A 17,371-nucleotide genomic window follows, 5' to 3' on the forward strand; every position below is an offset into this window, starting at 1 on the left:
CGCTAATGTTAGTAAAACAATTATGTACAGGAGACAATCTAAAACAGAACTCAAAAAACAAAAAAATCAGCCATGTGTATATTTTGAAATATACTTTCTGGACAAATTGTGGAGAACTTCTGGAGAGGCAGATAAACTCTATACTTGATTTTATTTTAAATAATATTAAAATGATAATAAGCTTGCACTGAAAAAACACAGATCAATCCATAATTAGTATGCGGTTACTAAGACAGTCAGCCAGGAAATACACAAGTGTTTGCTGAGATTTCTCAGTAATATTTAGTATATTACGCCCCCCACCCCGTGTCTTTTACGGGCCCAGTGTCTGGATGGAGTCTCTAACCTCTCGATAGGGCCTGGGATCTCTGACACGTTGGCAGAGCTGACTCTGGGGCCATAACCGCAAGTCTCACAATTAGCAGCTTTGGATAACACCAGCATGCTCACTCTTTCTTGTTATCCATCCTGCTTGTTCTAAATTCAAGGTTTCAGGTGAGAAATAGTCATGGTCCCTTGATTCAAAACAGGACCCTTGGTCTGACTGCTTTTTCTTTCAAGAGCCATTTCTTCCTGTTAACAATAGAACCTCCGCATAAACGCTGAAGTGAAGTACCTCAGGCAGTTCTCCCCAAGGCTCGTGGGGGCACAGAGACTCGTGAAATCAGATATAACCCCACTCCTTCCTCCTCCTGCATCTTACTAGGTTAAGGAAGACTCTTCAAGTAGGAATTCTATCTTTTACTGCTTCCTCTATTTCGTACAGAGCTCACTAGGTGTCTCACAAAATTATAACGTTTGTGAATGTAAATTGTACTGTCCATTTCTTTTCACTTATAAAATATTTCAAAGATACAGGAAAGTATAGAAGCAATTATAACAGACTTACGACCTTGTACTTAGGTTTAGTGGATAGCAATATTTTGCCATGTATATTTCAGTTTTTAAACATTAAAGTAGTATGTTACAGACGCAGCTAAAGGATTCTTTCCACCCTACATCCACAATCATAAGGGTGATTACATCACTATGCATATACTTTTATAACTTATGTATTAACACTGTATGATAGTTTTCCAATTTTTACACATTTTTGCTTTTCTGCTCATAAGAATGGGTTTTGAATTTTATCCCTATTGTCACATGTACATTATGCTATAAAGTATTCCATTATGTGGACAAACCACTACTTAGTCATTTCTTTAATGAACAGCAGATTCTTTCCATTTAAAATTATAAAGTGTTGAGTCTTTCTTCATGTATTTCCATGATTTTCTCCATAAAGGTCTTACAAAGCTTTTGTTAAACTTTGGTGGTGTATGTAAACGCTGTAATTCACCCCAACTCCGACCCCACGACATTCTCTAGTCCTCTTCTCTAAATTATATTTTACCTATTTGCGTATTGTTTCTCTCCTCCAGTATAAACAATGTCCAATGAGGACAAAACTTCTGTGTTGTTCACTGCTCTATCCTGAGCTTAGAACAGTATCTAGCAAATGGTAGACACTTAGTATTTCTTAAGAGAATGAATTTTATTTTAAAAGGTATCTTAAAAAATTACATTTTCATTGTTTGTTGCTAGTAAAGCAACCAATTCTGTATATTGCTCTGAGCCCAGCAGCCTTCCCAGCTCTTGTTAGTTCAAGTCGCTTACTTTGTGGCATATGTTGGGTTTTTATAAACTACTGTCTCAAAAAAAAGAGAGAAACATCGCTTTTATTCTTTGATAAGGTTTAAAAAAAATTAGTAATTTATAAAATCTTCTTCTGTATCTATCAATTCCTTTGTATAATATCAAAAATTTTCCTTGGGGCTGGCCCCGTGGCCGAGTGGTTAAGTTCGCGCGCTCTGCTGCAGGCGGCCCAGTGTTTCGTTGGTTCGAATCCTGGGCGTGGACATGGCACTGCTCATCAAACCACGCTGAGGCAGCATCCCACATGCCACAACTAGAAGGACCCACAACTAAGAATATACAACTATGTACCGGGGGGCTTTGGGGAGAAAAAGGAAAAAAATAAAAAATCTTAAAAAAAAAAAAATTTTCCTCTATCTACTGCCCCCCTTTCTATCTGCTAATGCGATCACCTACATTAACACATTCATCCTATTAAAAACAGCCCCCAGAACGCAGAAGAAACTAACTTGACGCAACGGACTTACTGTCTCCAAAGCTGTCGTCGCCTCTTCTGGGCGGGTAGTCATCAAAGCTGTCTGTAGCAGGCCGGGCCCTCCAGTCTGTATCTGTCTTGTCAGAATCTCGATTTCTATCTCGGCCAAAAGAACGATCATCCCTGTCTATAGTTAGAAAAAACAAAACCCCCCAAGTTAGCTCACAAAAACTTTTGCCCAGTGTTTCTCACATGCACAGAAACCCCGCCTCAATATACTATATTTCTCTCTCATATCACAGTGCCACTGTGAAGTTGCCCCAGGGCCCATCGGCGCAGACTTCAGCTCAACCGGGCAGTTAATTTGCTCACATCTATTCTGATGGCTTAATGCTAATCTGTCTCATCTTCTGTACAGGCCAGGAGCCCCTGAAACATACATGAACTAGGCCCCTCTTGTGTCCAATGTGCTTCAAAGTACCTAATCTATTTATTACATATTTAAGGTTCATCTAGGTCAATCAAGGTTCTTCAATCTCAACACTACTAACATTTTGAGCTGAATAATTCTTTCTTGTGGGGGGCTGTCCTACACATTAGAGGATTAATCCCTGGATCCTATTAGATGCCAGTAGCACTCCCTGCAGTTGTGACAACCCCAAATCTCTAAACACTGACAAATGCTTCCTGTGAGGCAAAATCATCCTCAGTTGAGAAGGAGTGCTCTATATGCAGGTAGGCCTACACTATCTACCTCTATTAAAAGTTTCTTGGAAAGGGCACCTCTGCTTTGTCATCCTAGGGCCATAACAACACAGGAAAATTTCCATCAGCTTTCTTACCTTTGTCCTGTGCTTGATCAGCAACGTCCACTCGAATTCTCCTGTTACCTAGAGACTGAGAGCATAGGACCACATTAACCAACCTTTTGCCCCATTATGCACAAATCCTATGAGTGACCTTGAACGTCGGGGCATAGCAGAGGCACTGGGGGAAGGAAGATAAAGGAAAAACACTGTAATCTAGCCAACACTCCAAGTTGTTGGCTAAAGAATCCTTTATAAAGACTTGAAAACTGAAATAACCCCTTAGAATAAACAAGTTTAAGTTGGGATTAAAAGACTGTCACACCAATTGTCAATATTTTTATAAAGCCAGATTTCACAGAATAAAACTCTTTAACTACTGAAGGTAATTTGTCAAGTGTAATAAATAAACAATCTCCAGACAACCAATTAAATAAAAAGCATATTTGGGTCCACAGCAACTACTCATTCAAGCATTTAAGGAGCCCCTACTATGCACCAACAAAGTTGCATAAAGCAAGGCCTGTCTGTAACCTTGAGTTCTTTCACTCAGTATTACCTTTGCATAAATCAGTTCCTCCAGAATACCCTCTGACTTCCTTTTCCCACATTATTATTTGTATACTTTAAACCCAACTAATTCTACTGATTTTTCCTCATTTCATAATGGAATCCAGAGTTAAAGAAGGATAATAGTGAATTTTAGTTAAAAACATCTGGAATTATATTAAATACCAACTTGATAAAATCTCTAAACACAAAGTAACTCCTAAGTCTGGCCCATGACACCATTTTACATAATAGTTAATCTAGCAAACTTCAGATAACAATTGTATGGTATTCTTTTTCTTATCCAGACCGAGAAGTCAAAATTTAGTAATGTTAATAAAATCTAAAAATGATCTGAGAAGAAAGACTTGGGAACAGCTTTAGCTTTTCATATATTTAACTACATACATGAATTTTATCTCTGACACTTCCTTCAGATTATCATGGTGGCAACTCAATTATTAGACAGGAAAAACATTTTAAGAGGTGTTGATTTCAATCATGTCAAATGGCAGATTTGGACCATAGAATTATGGCACAGACGGCAGTGGAAACTGCCTTCTCCACAATGAGGGGTTTTTGGAATTTGAAGAGGAAAAAAGCCTTTTTTCTTTCCACATGTAATTGGTTAGATTTCTAAAGTCACTAGAGAAAAAAAGCAGTTCCTGGATTAGAAACTTCCTTCATTAACAGGTAACTAAACGCTTTAAAATCCTGTTGGACTAGCCTAAGAATCAGCGTATGGCACCACTCACTCAAGTCACCATGTTACAATCAGAGAGCGCCCCCACTCCCCTCATGGACTGACAGCTGAATTTCCCCTCCCTACTGAACCCTAGTGTGTCTGGATAGAAAACACCTACGGGCAATGATAAAAAGCAGAAGGACTGAATGTTTACTGTCACTCTCCTCTCAGAGATTCCTAGGAGCATGTATTACAAATGACTCTCTAGTGAGAAATGCTTCTGCACCCTCTTAAAATTATCAAAAAGCACTACTACTTCCCTGAAACTGAGATAATCCCTTTTAATACCAAACTGATTAATAGGATTTTTGTTTGCCTTGATCTGGTCAGATTATTTTGAAAAAAGCAAAAAGCCATGAGAGCTGAGGCAAAGCTGAGTGAATGAATGTGAGGTTCTATTAAAGAACTAGTGTGGTTGGTTTCTTCTACCATCTTCCGCTTAAGTACCTCCCTGAATTACTGAGACCTGCCAACCTTGCTGAACTGAGGGGTCACTTGCTAGATGTTGAATGCTAAGAGTTACGATGTTAAACAATCTTGGCTTTTCTGTATAGATATTATGAGAATCTTTGAAATACTGACGCAAGCCAAAAAAATAGCAGTTTGATAAGCGAGACTTGTTAAGCTCCCACCCCTCAAATTCCTCCTCTCTATTTTCTTTACCTCTTCATTGAGGCTCAGGGCACTGAGCAAGGAATCCAGGTCCTCAAATTCAGCATAACCAAAACCTTTCAACCTTTCTGGATTGCTGGGTTCACGTGGTAAACGCACTGCACTGATCTGAAGGAGTAAAGAAACAAAAATATTTCCCAATTCAATGTTCTTCATTTGTCTTTTTTTTCCCCTGCTCTTTCTCCCCACATCCCCCCAGTACGCAGTTGTATATTTTAGTTGTGGGTCCTTCTAGCTGTGGCATGTGGGATGCCGCCTCAACGCGGCCTAACGAGCAGTGCCATGTCCGTGCCTGGGATCCAAACCTGGGAAACCCCGGGCTGCCAACGCGGAGCGCACGAACTTAACCACTTGGCCACAGGGCCGGCCCGTCTTCTTTTTTTGACCACTGTATGTGCAATGAATTTCTCTGAAGAATACACAAGAACCTAGTTGTCTCCTGGAAGAAAACTGGTGTAAAAGCAGAGAAGAGAGACTTCACTGTATGCCCTGTTAAACTTTATCAATTTCAACGATATCAAATTTAACCTTAAAAAAAAAAAAAAAAAGCTAACACGAATTCAATGTACTCCTTGTATCCCTGACTTGCCTCATTCTACATTTCTAGTTTTTAGTTGTTTTCCAATTAAGAGCAACTGTCCACAATTAGCTTATTTTAGCCATCTTTTTATGCTTTTATTTTACTTGGTTTTTAATACATATGTCCAATTCTCATTGCTCAGAAATTTGACTCAATTTTTGCCAAAAAGTTTTCTGGGCAGTGTATTTTTTGGAGACCTTAACTTATCTGAGAAATGTTATTGTCTTCATATATTAACAATAGCTCTAGCTGAAATCAAACACTGGACTGTAACTGCCCCTCACCCCTACTCCCTCTGCTGAATTCTAAGATGGCAAACCACTGAATTTTTACTTTTTTTTTTTTTTTTTGAGAAAAATTAGCCCTGAGCTAAGATCTGCCACCAAACCTCCTCTTTTTGCTGAGGAAGACTGGCCCTGAGCTAACATCCGTGCCCATCTTCCTCTACTTTAAATGTGGGACGCCTACCACAGCATGGCTTGCATATCCGTGCCCAGGATGCGAACCGGTCAACCCCGGGCAGCTGAAGCAGAACATGTGAACTTAACTGCTGCGTCACCAGGCCAGCCCCCTGAATTTTCACTTTTTGAAGCACAGGAAAAAACTCACACTAACTTGGTTTTAATGTCTTTTTTTTGGTGAAGAAGAGTGTCCCTGATCTAAGACCCATGCCAACCTGCCCCTATTTTGTACGTGGGACACCGCCATGCCAAGGCTTGAGGAGCAGTGTGTAGGTCTGTGCCTGGGGTCCGAAGCCACAATCCCCTGGCCACCAAAGTGGAGTGCATGAACTTAACCACTACACCACAGGGCAGGCCCCTAACATGGTTTTAATTCGAGGTTAACTAGTGTTTTCTAACTGTAAGTTTCCAGGATTCTTTCCTTTTAAAGTTTCATAAAACATTCCTTGGCACTAATTTATATTTATTGTTTACAAGAGAGTATGCATTCTCCGTTTCCAATTTCAGAACCTTTTCCACATGCTTTAGACTAGTTTCTTGCCATCTTTTTGAAGTCTTCTGTGTTCTTACCGTTTTGATTAACTTCATTTCTTCACTATTTTGCATATATTCAAGTTTATCTTCTACACCACTGACTGGATACTGTATTTTGGCTTGTGAGATACAGATTTTGTTACAGTCTCTTTTAAATCTAGTTTAACTCAGCTCATGAGTAGGAAAAGGAACAAAATCTGAAGGAGGGAAGCATCTACAGGTCGGTTCTAGAGCATAAAGGTGAGGCCCTGACAGACCAGCCTGCTAGTTGTCCTACATCGTTACAGAGAGGACTTATGTCAGTCAGAACGGTCCTATCAGAAAGGCCAGTTACAGAAGTTGGCGGCCCAGTGCAGAGAACAGGATCTAGGAAAGGAGTGAAAAAACAGTAACAGCGAAGGAAGGAGCAGATTCTTAGAAGCAAGGTACTTTTTAAAAACCAACAGAATTGGAAATTGTTCCTCATCCTCTCATTTTTTTAAGTCCTAAATATTTTTTAATCAAAGTTTGGAAAAAGCACTTCTGAGTACCTCTATACTCACTTTTTCTGGAATCTTCTAGGTCAGTGTTCCAAACATTTTGGTTTTTAAGCAAGCCTATAAACACTGTAAATTCCATTACATGTGGCACCCAGCCCACAGAACCTTAACAACAATCTTAACAAACTGTTAACACAACTACACATCTGCTCAGTTAAACATATTCACATAAAAAATGAGAAAGTAATTTTGATTAAGCCTGAATGTCACTAACAGAAAGGCTGAGTTCAAAGAAACTTTCTTCCCACCTTTCGACATTTAACTGGGTATACTACCCTTAAGTTTTTAAATAAGAAGTGGTATAGGTTTTTGAGAGAATCTCTGTTATCAATAAGGTACTGTTAACTCTGCTGGTAAGACTGTCCAACTGATGTTGGATGAGAAAATTCTCAGCCAATGGCCAAACACCATTTAATCAATTATATTCCCATCTCTTCCAAGACTGACACAACCTCAGAATTGTCCTCAACATAGAAATTCAGAGCCAGTCACTACCAATACACTACCCTCCATATCTATTTTAATTGCCTATAACCTTTATACTTACATTTAATCCTCTAAAGAATTCCTTAATGGAATCTTCTGTTACATCATAGGGCAGGTTCCCTAGAAAAGCAGTGTAGGGTGGCGATTTGGGAAGACGGCTCCGGTCGATATTGGGTTCCCGAGCAGCCCGTGGAGCAGTGGGCAGGATGGACCGGTCAATTGGAGGTGCCCTATACACATCATCATCATTACTGTGCCAAGTGGTTGAAACTAGGATAGAAAAGTGGAGTCAAGAAATTAAGAGACAACTTCCCTTACTGCCATTGTGTCAAGTATGAAATAAGCTGTATCAGGAAAGAAACCAATACGAAGGGTGGGGGTTCAATAATAAAGGCACTTCACAGAGAGAAAATGCTTCTGAAATGTTACAATCAGAAAAGCAATGCAGAAAGATTCAGTACCATCTCTTTGTTTCTAAGTACTTGAAAGCCTTTAAAGGGCCAGGCTTTTGTTAACAGAATCATGGTGACTCTTATTCCTTATGCAGCAAAGAAATGAGAGAATATCAACTACTATTTATGGAACGTTACCATGTGCCAGGTACTTTATATTCACTGTATGCCATCTTAGCTTTTTAACAATCCTGGGAGGTTGTTCCCCATTCCACAGGAAAGGAAACTCAGATTTCAGGGAGATTCGGGAGCTTGCCAAGGCCACACAGATGGTAGAGCAGCAGACAGCAGTCCTAGCAGAGCTAGGATTCAAGCCTGGTCCCTCTCACTCCAGAGGTATTTCACCACTACTGACTTCTCTCATATTCCTACCTTTTGGCTGGGGAAAGTGTTTTCTTCATGGTTTACCCTCCCCGTTTTTTGTTTTTTTTTAAATAAAATTCTACCCCCATAGCACTACTCATGAATTTGCAATTCAGGTATCAACACTTAGGGAAAGTACAATCTACATGAAATTTCTTATTATGAAAATAGGTCACAAAAGAAAAAGTATTCTTCAGTCTGCAATGAAAGCTTTCAGATGAAAAGGACGGGTGATCAGATTACGTCATACCCAACGATTGTATGGCTCCTGCCTGTTCCTGGCTACTCCTTGAAGGCACGGAGCTTGTCCAAATGATGCTCCAATGACTCTTCTGTAATTTCCCACCACTTGACTCTTCCCATTACTTTTCCTCAGCCCATTTTCATTTACCCAGGGACACTCTGACTTAAGACTGACAGCTCCTAGAACACATTATCCCTTGACTGACTATAAACAGCTTATAGATTACACTGCAATATCACTTTATGAGGACATCATAGAATTTTATACCTAAAAAGAAATAACCTAGCCTTTACATTTCAAATCGAGAAAATGAGGCTTTCTTAAAAGGATAGCATCTTGAGAAAAGTCTGTCAACGTAAGAGCCAGAACTAGCACTAAGCTCTCTTGAATCACTACTTCAGTCCCTATCACAAACTCTTACAGCCTAAACCTAAAATTCTATAAAATACAAACAAGATTTGAGGTTCTACAAAATGAGTAAGTTCCTTTCAAATTACAAGTGTGAACCATTATTATGGAATTGGTTTTATCTAGAAGATAATGAAAATTCCAAGCATGATGGAAAATACAAGAAAAATTACCATCTCCTTCCAGGTCGTCTGTTTCATCAGCCCAGCTGACTGGTTTGGGGACGTAGGTGCTTCCTCCACCAGTCCCTCCATCCTCAGCCAGAAAGTCTGTTAGGGAGATAGTCTTCCCCTTCTTATTCTTCTTTTTTGCTGTTTTAAAAAGGCAAGAGACAGATCACTCATCAATACTCAGGTATTCAGAGTTGTACAATGCACTATTGTTAAATATATTTATAAAGAAAGCAACATAAAGGACCACCAAAGGACTGGATTATGCACATTTATATAAAGGAATACTATGCAGATATAAACAAGAAGAAAGTGTAACACACTGGCACAGAGAGTCCAACAAGAAGTTAAAAAATGAAAGCTGCTGAGTACATGAGTCCCCTTTGTTTAAACACACACATTAACCATATGTACAGGAAAGGATCTAGAAGGATTTTCAAGTGTCCCCTCTGGGGAGTAAGACGGGTGGAGGTAAGCTTTTATTTCCTATTATCTTCACTCATAACAACATTTGAGATTTTTAATTTATCAACTACTCGTGCTTGACACAGGTTACTACATTTGTTGCTCCTGAGATACAAGGAAATAAAACAAAATCCCTAGCCCTAACAAGATATTCTATATGACACCTGAGGATTGTCTGACACTTGTAAAATAACCACATGAGGGAGGAATCATTACTATCAGTTACACAGAAGGAAACCAGGTCTCAGAGAGGTTAAAAGACTATCCTAAAGTTACAGCGCTATTCGATGCAGAGCTAGAATTAAACCCCAGGGTTGGATACAAGTCTAGGGCTCTTCTCACAGGAGCCCCGGCCTTCAGCAGCTTGTCATTAGTTCTACGGCAGGCCACCAAGACCACGGTCAAACGGTATACGCACCATCATCTCAAAGAGTTCAGATGGTAAGACTCACAGACACACAGTTGCATCTCTCTGCGCTCTAGGAAAAAAATTACCTCCTTCCCTACCTTAACACCACATATGAAGATGAGACAGGATACTAAAGGGAAAACCTAAGAAATCCCTAAGAATCAACACATTTAAATGTTTTCCATAGTTATGAAATCTTTAAGAATCTCCAAATGGCTCCATTTACAGTGGACTGACCTGGGCTCTTTAGTTACCACGCCCTCAGAACTTCTTCAGAGCCGCCACTAGCCAGCAGCTAATGCAGGAGAACCCAAGGACTAACTGTTCTAAGTTCTAGAACGGGTCCCCAAGAGCAGCCGCTACATGAGAAGCAAACAGCTTTGTTTAATAAGGATCCGTTTCATGGCGTTTACAACCATCAGTTCCCCCTCCAGGTTCCAATTCTCATCCACTTTTCATTCCGAGAGGAGTTAAGAATCTGTATCTTGATGCACTGTTTGCTTAACTGAAGATTGTGCTCTCACTTGGTATCTGCCTTTCTTTTAAAATCCAACTTTCAGAAAATAAAGATGACTTGATTGCTATGAATGCTATAAACAGCCTTCTAGACATAATATGACCCTCAAGTATTATGGTCTCAATGTGCAAACCAGATGAAGTTAGCTGCATTATTACAGAGAAAAGACGGCCTTAAATATGAAGTTTCCATGCTTCTCCCATGTGACTTATTACTAATCCTACTCCAAAAGTATCATTTATGATCAACCAGATTATATTCTGAATCTAGTCTACGCTTTGAAAGAAGGCAGTTATGCAGAGGCTGGGTTCTGTAGCATTGATATTGCCCCTAGCTCACATGCAAAGGCCAAGGGGAAATTTTAATCAGCTAATTTGAACAAGACATAAAGCATCTCTCTAAGGTAGTACACTTATAACGTATAGGCTTATTTTAGTCTTTTCCATATCTTCTAATTAAAAAATAAGTGTCTGGAACTAGTATGATGCTACCTAGAGATCCTCACTCTCATGGGGCTTAACCTAGTAGCATCAGCCTAATACCCAATTATTAACCTGTCTGGTCATTAGGAAAATAAAAATAGAACTGGTGGTCAGTCCATACAACAAGCTCAAGTTCAACACAAGAATAAGAATTTGTTAAAGGTGTCTCTTTCTCCTCTGTTCTACATACATATCTAACACCAAAACAGCAGAATCTGGAATTAGCTTGCCCTTTGGTCTGATATTGGCTTAAATCAACTTTCTAGGTCAGGGTTTCTCAATTTTTACCCCTTGACAAACAAATATCACATTCTCCTTTAATGTTATTTGAAATTTCAAAACAATAAACTATATATCATGGCTAAAAAAGTTAAAGCACTGTTAGTTTTACAACATCTTTTCATACTAAACACCTCCCCTTCCCTTCTGATTTCTGTCACCCCTCCTCCAAAAACTTCTGGTTGAGAAACCACTGTTGCACGACAAATGGTTGTCACTTAAAGAGAGGCTAAAATTCCTTCACAAGACCTCTAACTTACGTTTCTTAAAATCTAGCAACAGCATTGACTCAGTCACAGTATCAGTAGCAGATTTAAAGGAATTAGCCCATAAAAAGTAAAATCAGGGGCTGGCCCGGTGGTGTAGTGGTTAAGCTCAGTGCGCTTGCTTTGGCAGTGCGGGGTTGACGGATTTGGATCCTGGGCACAGATCTACACCACTCATCAACCCATGCTGTGGCAGCAACCCACATACAAAATAGAGGAAGACTGGCACAGATGGTATCCCAGGACCAATCCTTCTCACCAAAAAAAAAAAAAAAAAAAAAAAAAAAAAAAAAGCATGTAAAACCAATAAACCTAAAGCAGGTACCGTTTGCACCGCTCTGTTTTTATTACAACTGTGAAATAATGTTATCTAAATCCTCCACGCCCTCTGCTCCTCCAACACCTAGGCCCATTACATGCTTAGGATTTCAACAGTGTTCTCTTCTTTCTAAGTATGTAAAGTGTTGTCCAACGCTCCAAATGTATTAATCTCTTGCCACAATGACTGAACTGGCCAACTCTTAATTTTCTCTAAATCTTATGTGAATTGGTTAAAAAGTTAAACCAATAACGTCCTAAAACAAACAAAACAGGTCCCAATTATTTAAAACCAAACCCACACTAAGGGGGAAAAAACACGTCCCAGAAATTTTATTAAATCCCCTGCCTGCTGCCTCAATTACAACCCTAACTTACTGAACAAGTACTAGGTACTTGTGAAGCTCCTCATATACTCATACAGGTAACTACAAGGTCTTACAAAAAAAGCACTTCTCAAAACTTAAGTCTACAAGTCCTTAAACAAGAGACAATACATATGTGGCCTTCTTAATAAACAAACAGGGTTTGTTATGATAAATACATAAATACAACTAACCAGCTTACTCAGAGTTTCCCAATTTCTGCACCCTCGGCATGTTAGGCAGTATAATTCTTTGTTGTGGGGGCTATATTGTACATTGTAAGATGCTTAACAGCACCCCCAGGTTTCACCTTAGTGGCTAGTAGCAACCCCCAACCCCACCGTAACAACCAAAAATGCCTCCAGACATTGCCAAAATGTCCCCTGGTGGGTGAGACAAAATTCCCCCGGGATGAGAACCACTGTTCTAAGTGATGTTCTCACATCAATAAATAAAAGGACAAAGAGAAGGAAGGAAATGCTAGCCCTCTATAAAGCACACCAGCAGAAAAGTGACTGCCGGCAAGTGAGTCTTCAGGATTGCCAGGCTGCAGCAGGTAAAAAATATGCTTCCTTTACTTTTCTCAGAATGTTTTCCTGTTACTACTCCATTGTATTAGCAATAAAAGTACCAATTGATAGATACTGGAGTGATAAAATCTACAGACTGGCTGCTGGTTCTTTATTTCAAAACAAAGGATATCTTAAAGTACTGTAAACAATAAAGCTTATTTTTGTACAATACAGCCCTACTCCTGCATCTTTCTTAAACTAGTATCTCTTATTTAGGAAGGGGAATTCACAACTCTTACCATTCAGGCGAGGCTTTGTCAAAAATTAATTTCTTAATTTTAGATCTTGCCAGACTAAATCCCACTTATTTTATGGGGCTATCAACTCTTCTAAATATTTTAGTAACTACAGGCTAAGAAAGCCAGAGTGTCATAAAAACTTGTACAAGATCACAGCAGCATCATCCATAAGAGGCAAAAACTGGAAACAATCCAAATGCCCATCAACTGATGAATGGATAAAATGTAGATGTCCATGTATCGGATTTCGCAATAAAAAGGAACGAGTATCCAGACATCCTACAAAACACATGAACCATGAACACACGCTAAGTGAAAGAAGCTAGTGACACAAGTCCACGTACTGTACAATTCCGTTTATAGGAAATGTTCCGAGCACGTATACAAAGAAACAGTAGACTCGTGGTAGGAGAGGGAGGAGAGATGCCTGCTAATGGGTAAGGTGTTCCTTTTTGGGAAGTGAATCCTGCCAAATTCTCCAGAATTGAAAACTAATTAATGATTAACAAATGATTCCTTAAAGAAACAATATTTTATAAATGCAGTCAACCCAGGCAAAGACCAGAGCACCTACAACTAGACTAACCACCCTGCTTTTTACGCCCAGGCACAACAGAGGGCTTCACCAGGCAAGCCTCGCCTCACTGCGCTCTGGTTCAGCACAGCAGAGAACCCTGTCAGGACGAACAAGCCCCACCCACCCTTCCCCCTTGTGTTCAGCTGAGCGCAATGCCCAGTTTCTTCATCTGACACGCTGAGGAAAATGGCATATTGCCCTTTCCTTACCTCTCCACAGACACTCAATGTGGTCATTTACATAAAAAAACCCAAAATAAGTGCTTAACACACATCATGCTAACCACTACACAAAGTACTTGGAACTTCTCTGTAAGAGATGAGCTGTAAAAATTCAAGAATAACTTCTTGCTTTGGGCATTTTCCTACCATTAGGACCATGGCGATATCTATTACAAATCTAAGAAACTGACTTTGGTATGTGCACTTGTAAATGTACATAGACATACCTAATTACAAGCACTTGGTTTTTTAAAAAAAATCTCTGAACTCTTTCCCCTACCATCATGAAAGGAGAACAAATTCTACAGTGTTGTGAGATTAATATGAAGTAGTAGGGTATTCTATCTCAAGCCATACATATACGGTAGAGAAAGATTTCAAAGCACAGACTTTTTTTTTTTTACAATGACATTACTTAGAAACACTGTTTTACTTTGACACTACTCTCTGTATTTGTACTTGAATTTTTATAAGGAGTTTTAGTGTTGCTCTTCTGAATCTGGGTATCTTCCTCCCACAATAACAAATATATGGCAGAGGATGCGATCTGAAAACAGGTAGTATGTGAAGAGCATACAATGGCGATCACTGAAACTATTTTTAACTATAAGGGTCAGTATTTCATGAAAACAACCACTGGCAACCATGAAAATAAACAAGATGCCACATACAATGGCATTTTGAAGTGTTACGCAAGTGAAAGGCATTGTGGGGGCATCCACACACTATTTCCAATTTTAAAGCTTTTTAGTCTCAAAAAACATTAACCTGTCTTCAAACACATTTGATTCCTACAGGCAAGGAGAGCAGATTCAATAGTCAGCTCTAGGACACTTTCAGTTCTTGAAGGTCAATAATGGGTCACAATGGATACTGGAGCTGCTGCAAAGAATTTCTAGTCTCATTTAACAGCAGAAAAGGCCTATGAAATTTTATCATGTATTTTCACTGAGAGTATATAAGAACATGTAATATATAAGACTTATATAAGATCAACAAGACACTGAGCATTATCAAAGAATATACTGAAAATACACTAAGAATTTTATAGTCTCATCAAAACAGCCAGATCTGCGAATCCTGGTCACTCCACTAAGTCCATGCGATCAGAAGATTCAAAGTAGGGAAAGAAATGTGATAAATCTCAAATTCTTCAAGGGCACACCATCGGACGTAACCTTGTGCTCAGATATTAGCATCGTGTCCCTCACATATCCTACACAAGCTAAAAAGATTTCTGGAACGGAATTAAAGGAGATGAGAGCTTCCAAGGGGGTAGAGTAAATACGGAAGAGCAGGTGAAGGGGACAAAAACTAAGCAAACCCCTTCACCCAGTGCAAATTCCACTTCACTGTAAAATGAAGTACACGGAGAGTTAATGTCTTCCACCTGTAAAAACTCCACAAAAGGTATGGAGAAAGGTCATACAGGCTTTTCACTAAATTATACACTAAGCCATGAGGATGGCAAATCCAGGCCAAATAAGTAATCTACTTCAGAGGAAGCTTTTGGGGAGCATCTCAAACTTATGATGACACAGAAGCCAACTTTGTTATTTCCAAGTTGATAATGGAAAAGAGTCAGGAGTCTGAAGGATTTCCACCTACAAGCAGTGAGATCTTGAACAAAATTTCATTTCCTCAGCTGGGAGACACCACCGCCTGCCTACATTCTCTCACAGAGGATCAAATAAGACAACATATATAAAAGCGTTTGGTCAAGTGCCACGCCAATGAAAAGAATTATGCTCGAATGCACTTCAATTGCCTCGACATCTTCCGAAGACATACATAATCCTTAGTTTCCTACGTAATAACAGAGAAGATATATTCTTGGCGAGAAATGAGTGTCCAGAGATAGCAGGGTTTAACAAATGTTTTGTAGAATGGAGGGTCATGCCAGGAAAAAGAAACTATACCCCCAAACTAAAATTCATGCCACAAAATGTTGCACAGCTCCTTAAGTCCATCAGAAATGCAAATAGACCTGCATGACAGGGACATTCTCTCCCCCAAAGAAGTCTAAAAAAGAAACCAACTCCATCCCCGGGCATTATTTTAAAAGCACTCTCTAGTAGTTACGCACTTACCTAAAAAAAATAGAGAGCTGAACTCTACCACTGGAACTATCAAAATTCAACCCAAACGGAAGCTGTCAAGGTATTTGATCTTGTGCCCATTGTGTCTCCAACACCTAGAACGGCGCCTGGCACATAGTTAGCGCTCAGTAAGTATGTGTTGAATAAGAAAAAAAGCCTAGAAAAAATCTGCGTCTCCACCCTTGCTTCCTCTCCGCCGACACGTGGGCGCACCGCACTGGGTTCCCTACCCCCACCTAACTCCAGCAGCTTCAACCTCCAAACCTAACACATTTACCCTTGGGAGAACACAGGGGTCGGGCCACCCTCTCAAAGGAGAAGAGCAGAAAGTGGAAGGACATAAAGGAAAGCAACACAGACGAGGAAAACCTTCCCATCTGGGCTCGCGCGCGTGCTTTCAAGGCGCGCCTGTCTCCACTACCCAGGTCTTCCCTACCGCGCACGCGCACCGCCGCCTTCCCCCGCCCCTCCACCGACTAGCGCTCGCGTTCTAACTGCCCCCCCTTTTATTCCCCTGCCCCCCCTCCCGTCCGCAACGGCCTCGCGCCTCGGAGACCTGGTCTAGTGTGCACCCGTCCGCGCGGCAACCGCCTCCTCCCTTCCTCCACGCCTTCCCGCGGGCGCAGCGCTTCCCGGCCACGAGAAGGCCTCCCGCTTCCCGCACATCTCTCTGCGCCTCCTGCTCACTCCAACTCGAGCCAGAGCCCACCATCACGCCCCACTCCAACCTCGCGAGGACGGGGTGAAAAGGGTGTGAGGGGGAGGGGAAGGACACCTTCCCCTCCCCCCAAAACATCCCAAGGCGATAACCTAACACGGCCAAGCCGCCAGCCTGCCGCAGCCCCAAAACCCGAAGGGAAGCCGTGACGCCTGCTCCCCGACTCCAGGGAACTCAGGGATCAGGTTCGGAGAGTGGCTTCGGACCGCGGTCCTTGGCCGCGCTCGGCCGCTCACTCACCTGAGGCCGCCATGTTGGGAGAGGGAGAGAGAACGCAAAAGACCCGGATGAGGCAGTCACGTGATTATAGCGGGCGCGTCGGGCTGGGAGACGCGAAACTGGGAGGGGGCGGGGAGGTGAGGAGGGACACAGGAGGCGGGGCGGCGCTGCTCCGGGTTCGTAAAGCAGCGCGAGGAGGTGGCGCGGCGTCCGACGGGAAGACCTGCGCGACATGTGGCCAAAGGGGTGGGGCCTGGGCTGTCGCGAAACCCCTCACGCTTTACGTAGGGCAACGCGCGGCCGAGGGGCAGGGTCTGAGCCCGGGGCGGGGTCTCCGATCCGCAGACTTCCGGCCGGCGGGGAGGGCGGAAGGTGTGGACCGCGCTTGCTGGTTCCGCGGCTCGGGCCGGAATGCGGGCGGCTGGAACCCAGAACCCGTGTGCCGTGGTTGATTTTCTGGAGGGGAAGATTCTAGGTTTCTCTCTTTCTTTTTTTAAGGTGTAATA

The 17,371-nt window shown here is 41.3% G+C and overlaps 1 protein-coding gene across 2 annotated transcripts in view; it reads right to left on the bottom strand.

Moving 5' to 3' along the window:
• EIF4B (eukaryotic translation initiation factor 4B) overlaps positions 1–17,008 on the bottom strand; it is a 29,417-nt gene extending 12,409 nt beyond the window's left edge. The window contains exons 1-6 of one of the 2 annotated variants that reach the window (XM_046661810.1): positions 16,887–17,008; positions 9,123–9,260; positions 7,544–7,752; positions 4,874–4,990; positions 2,953–3,007; positions 2,163–2,297 (exon numbers count right to left, since the gene is read on the bottom strand). In XM_046661810.1, coding sequence (XP_046517766.1) covers positions 2,163–2,297; positions 2,953–3,007; positions 4,874–4,990; positions 7,544–7,752; positions 9,123–9,260; positions 16,887–16,899 — 667 coding nt within the window. In that variant the 5' untranslated portion in view covers positions 16,900–17,008. The remainder of the gene's footprint in view (positions 1–2,162; positions 2,298–2,952; positions 3,008–4,873; positions 4,991–7,543; positions 7,753–9,122; positions 9,261–16,886) is intronic. The other variant, XM_046661817.1, reaches the window with a different exon arrangement.
• Positions 17,009–17,371: the final 363 nt, after the last annotated feature.

This window comes from Equus quagga, chromosome 1, assembly GCF_021613505.1.
Source record: "Equus quagga isolate Etosha38 chromosome 1, UCLA_HA_Equagga_1.0, whole genome shotgun sequence".
Lineage (NCBI taxonomy): Eukaryota > Metazoa > Chordata > Mammalia > Perissodactyla > Equidae > Equus > Equus quagga.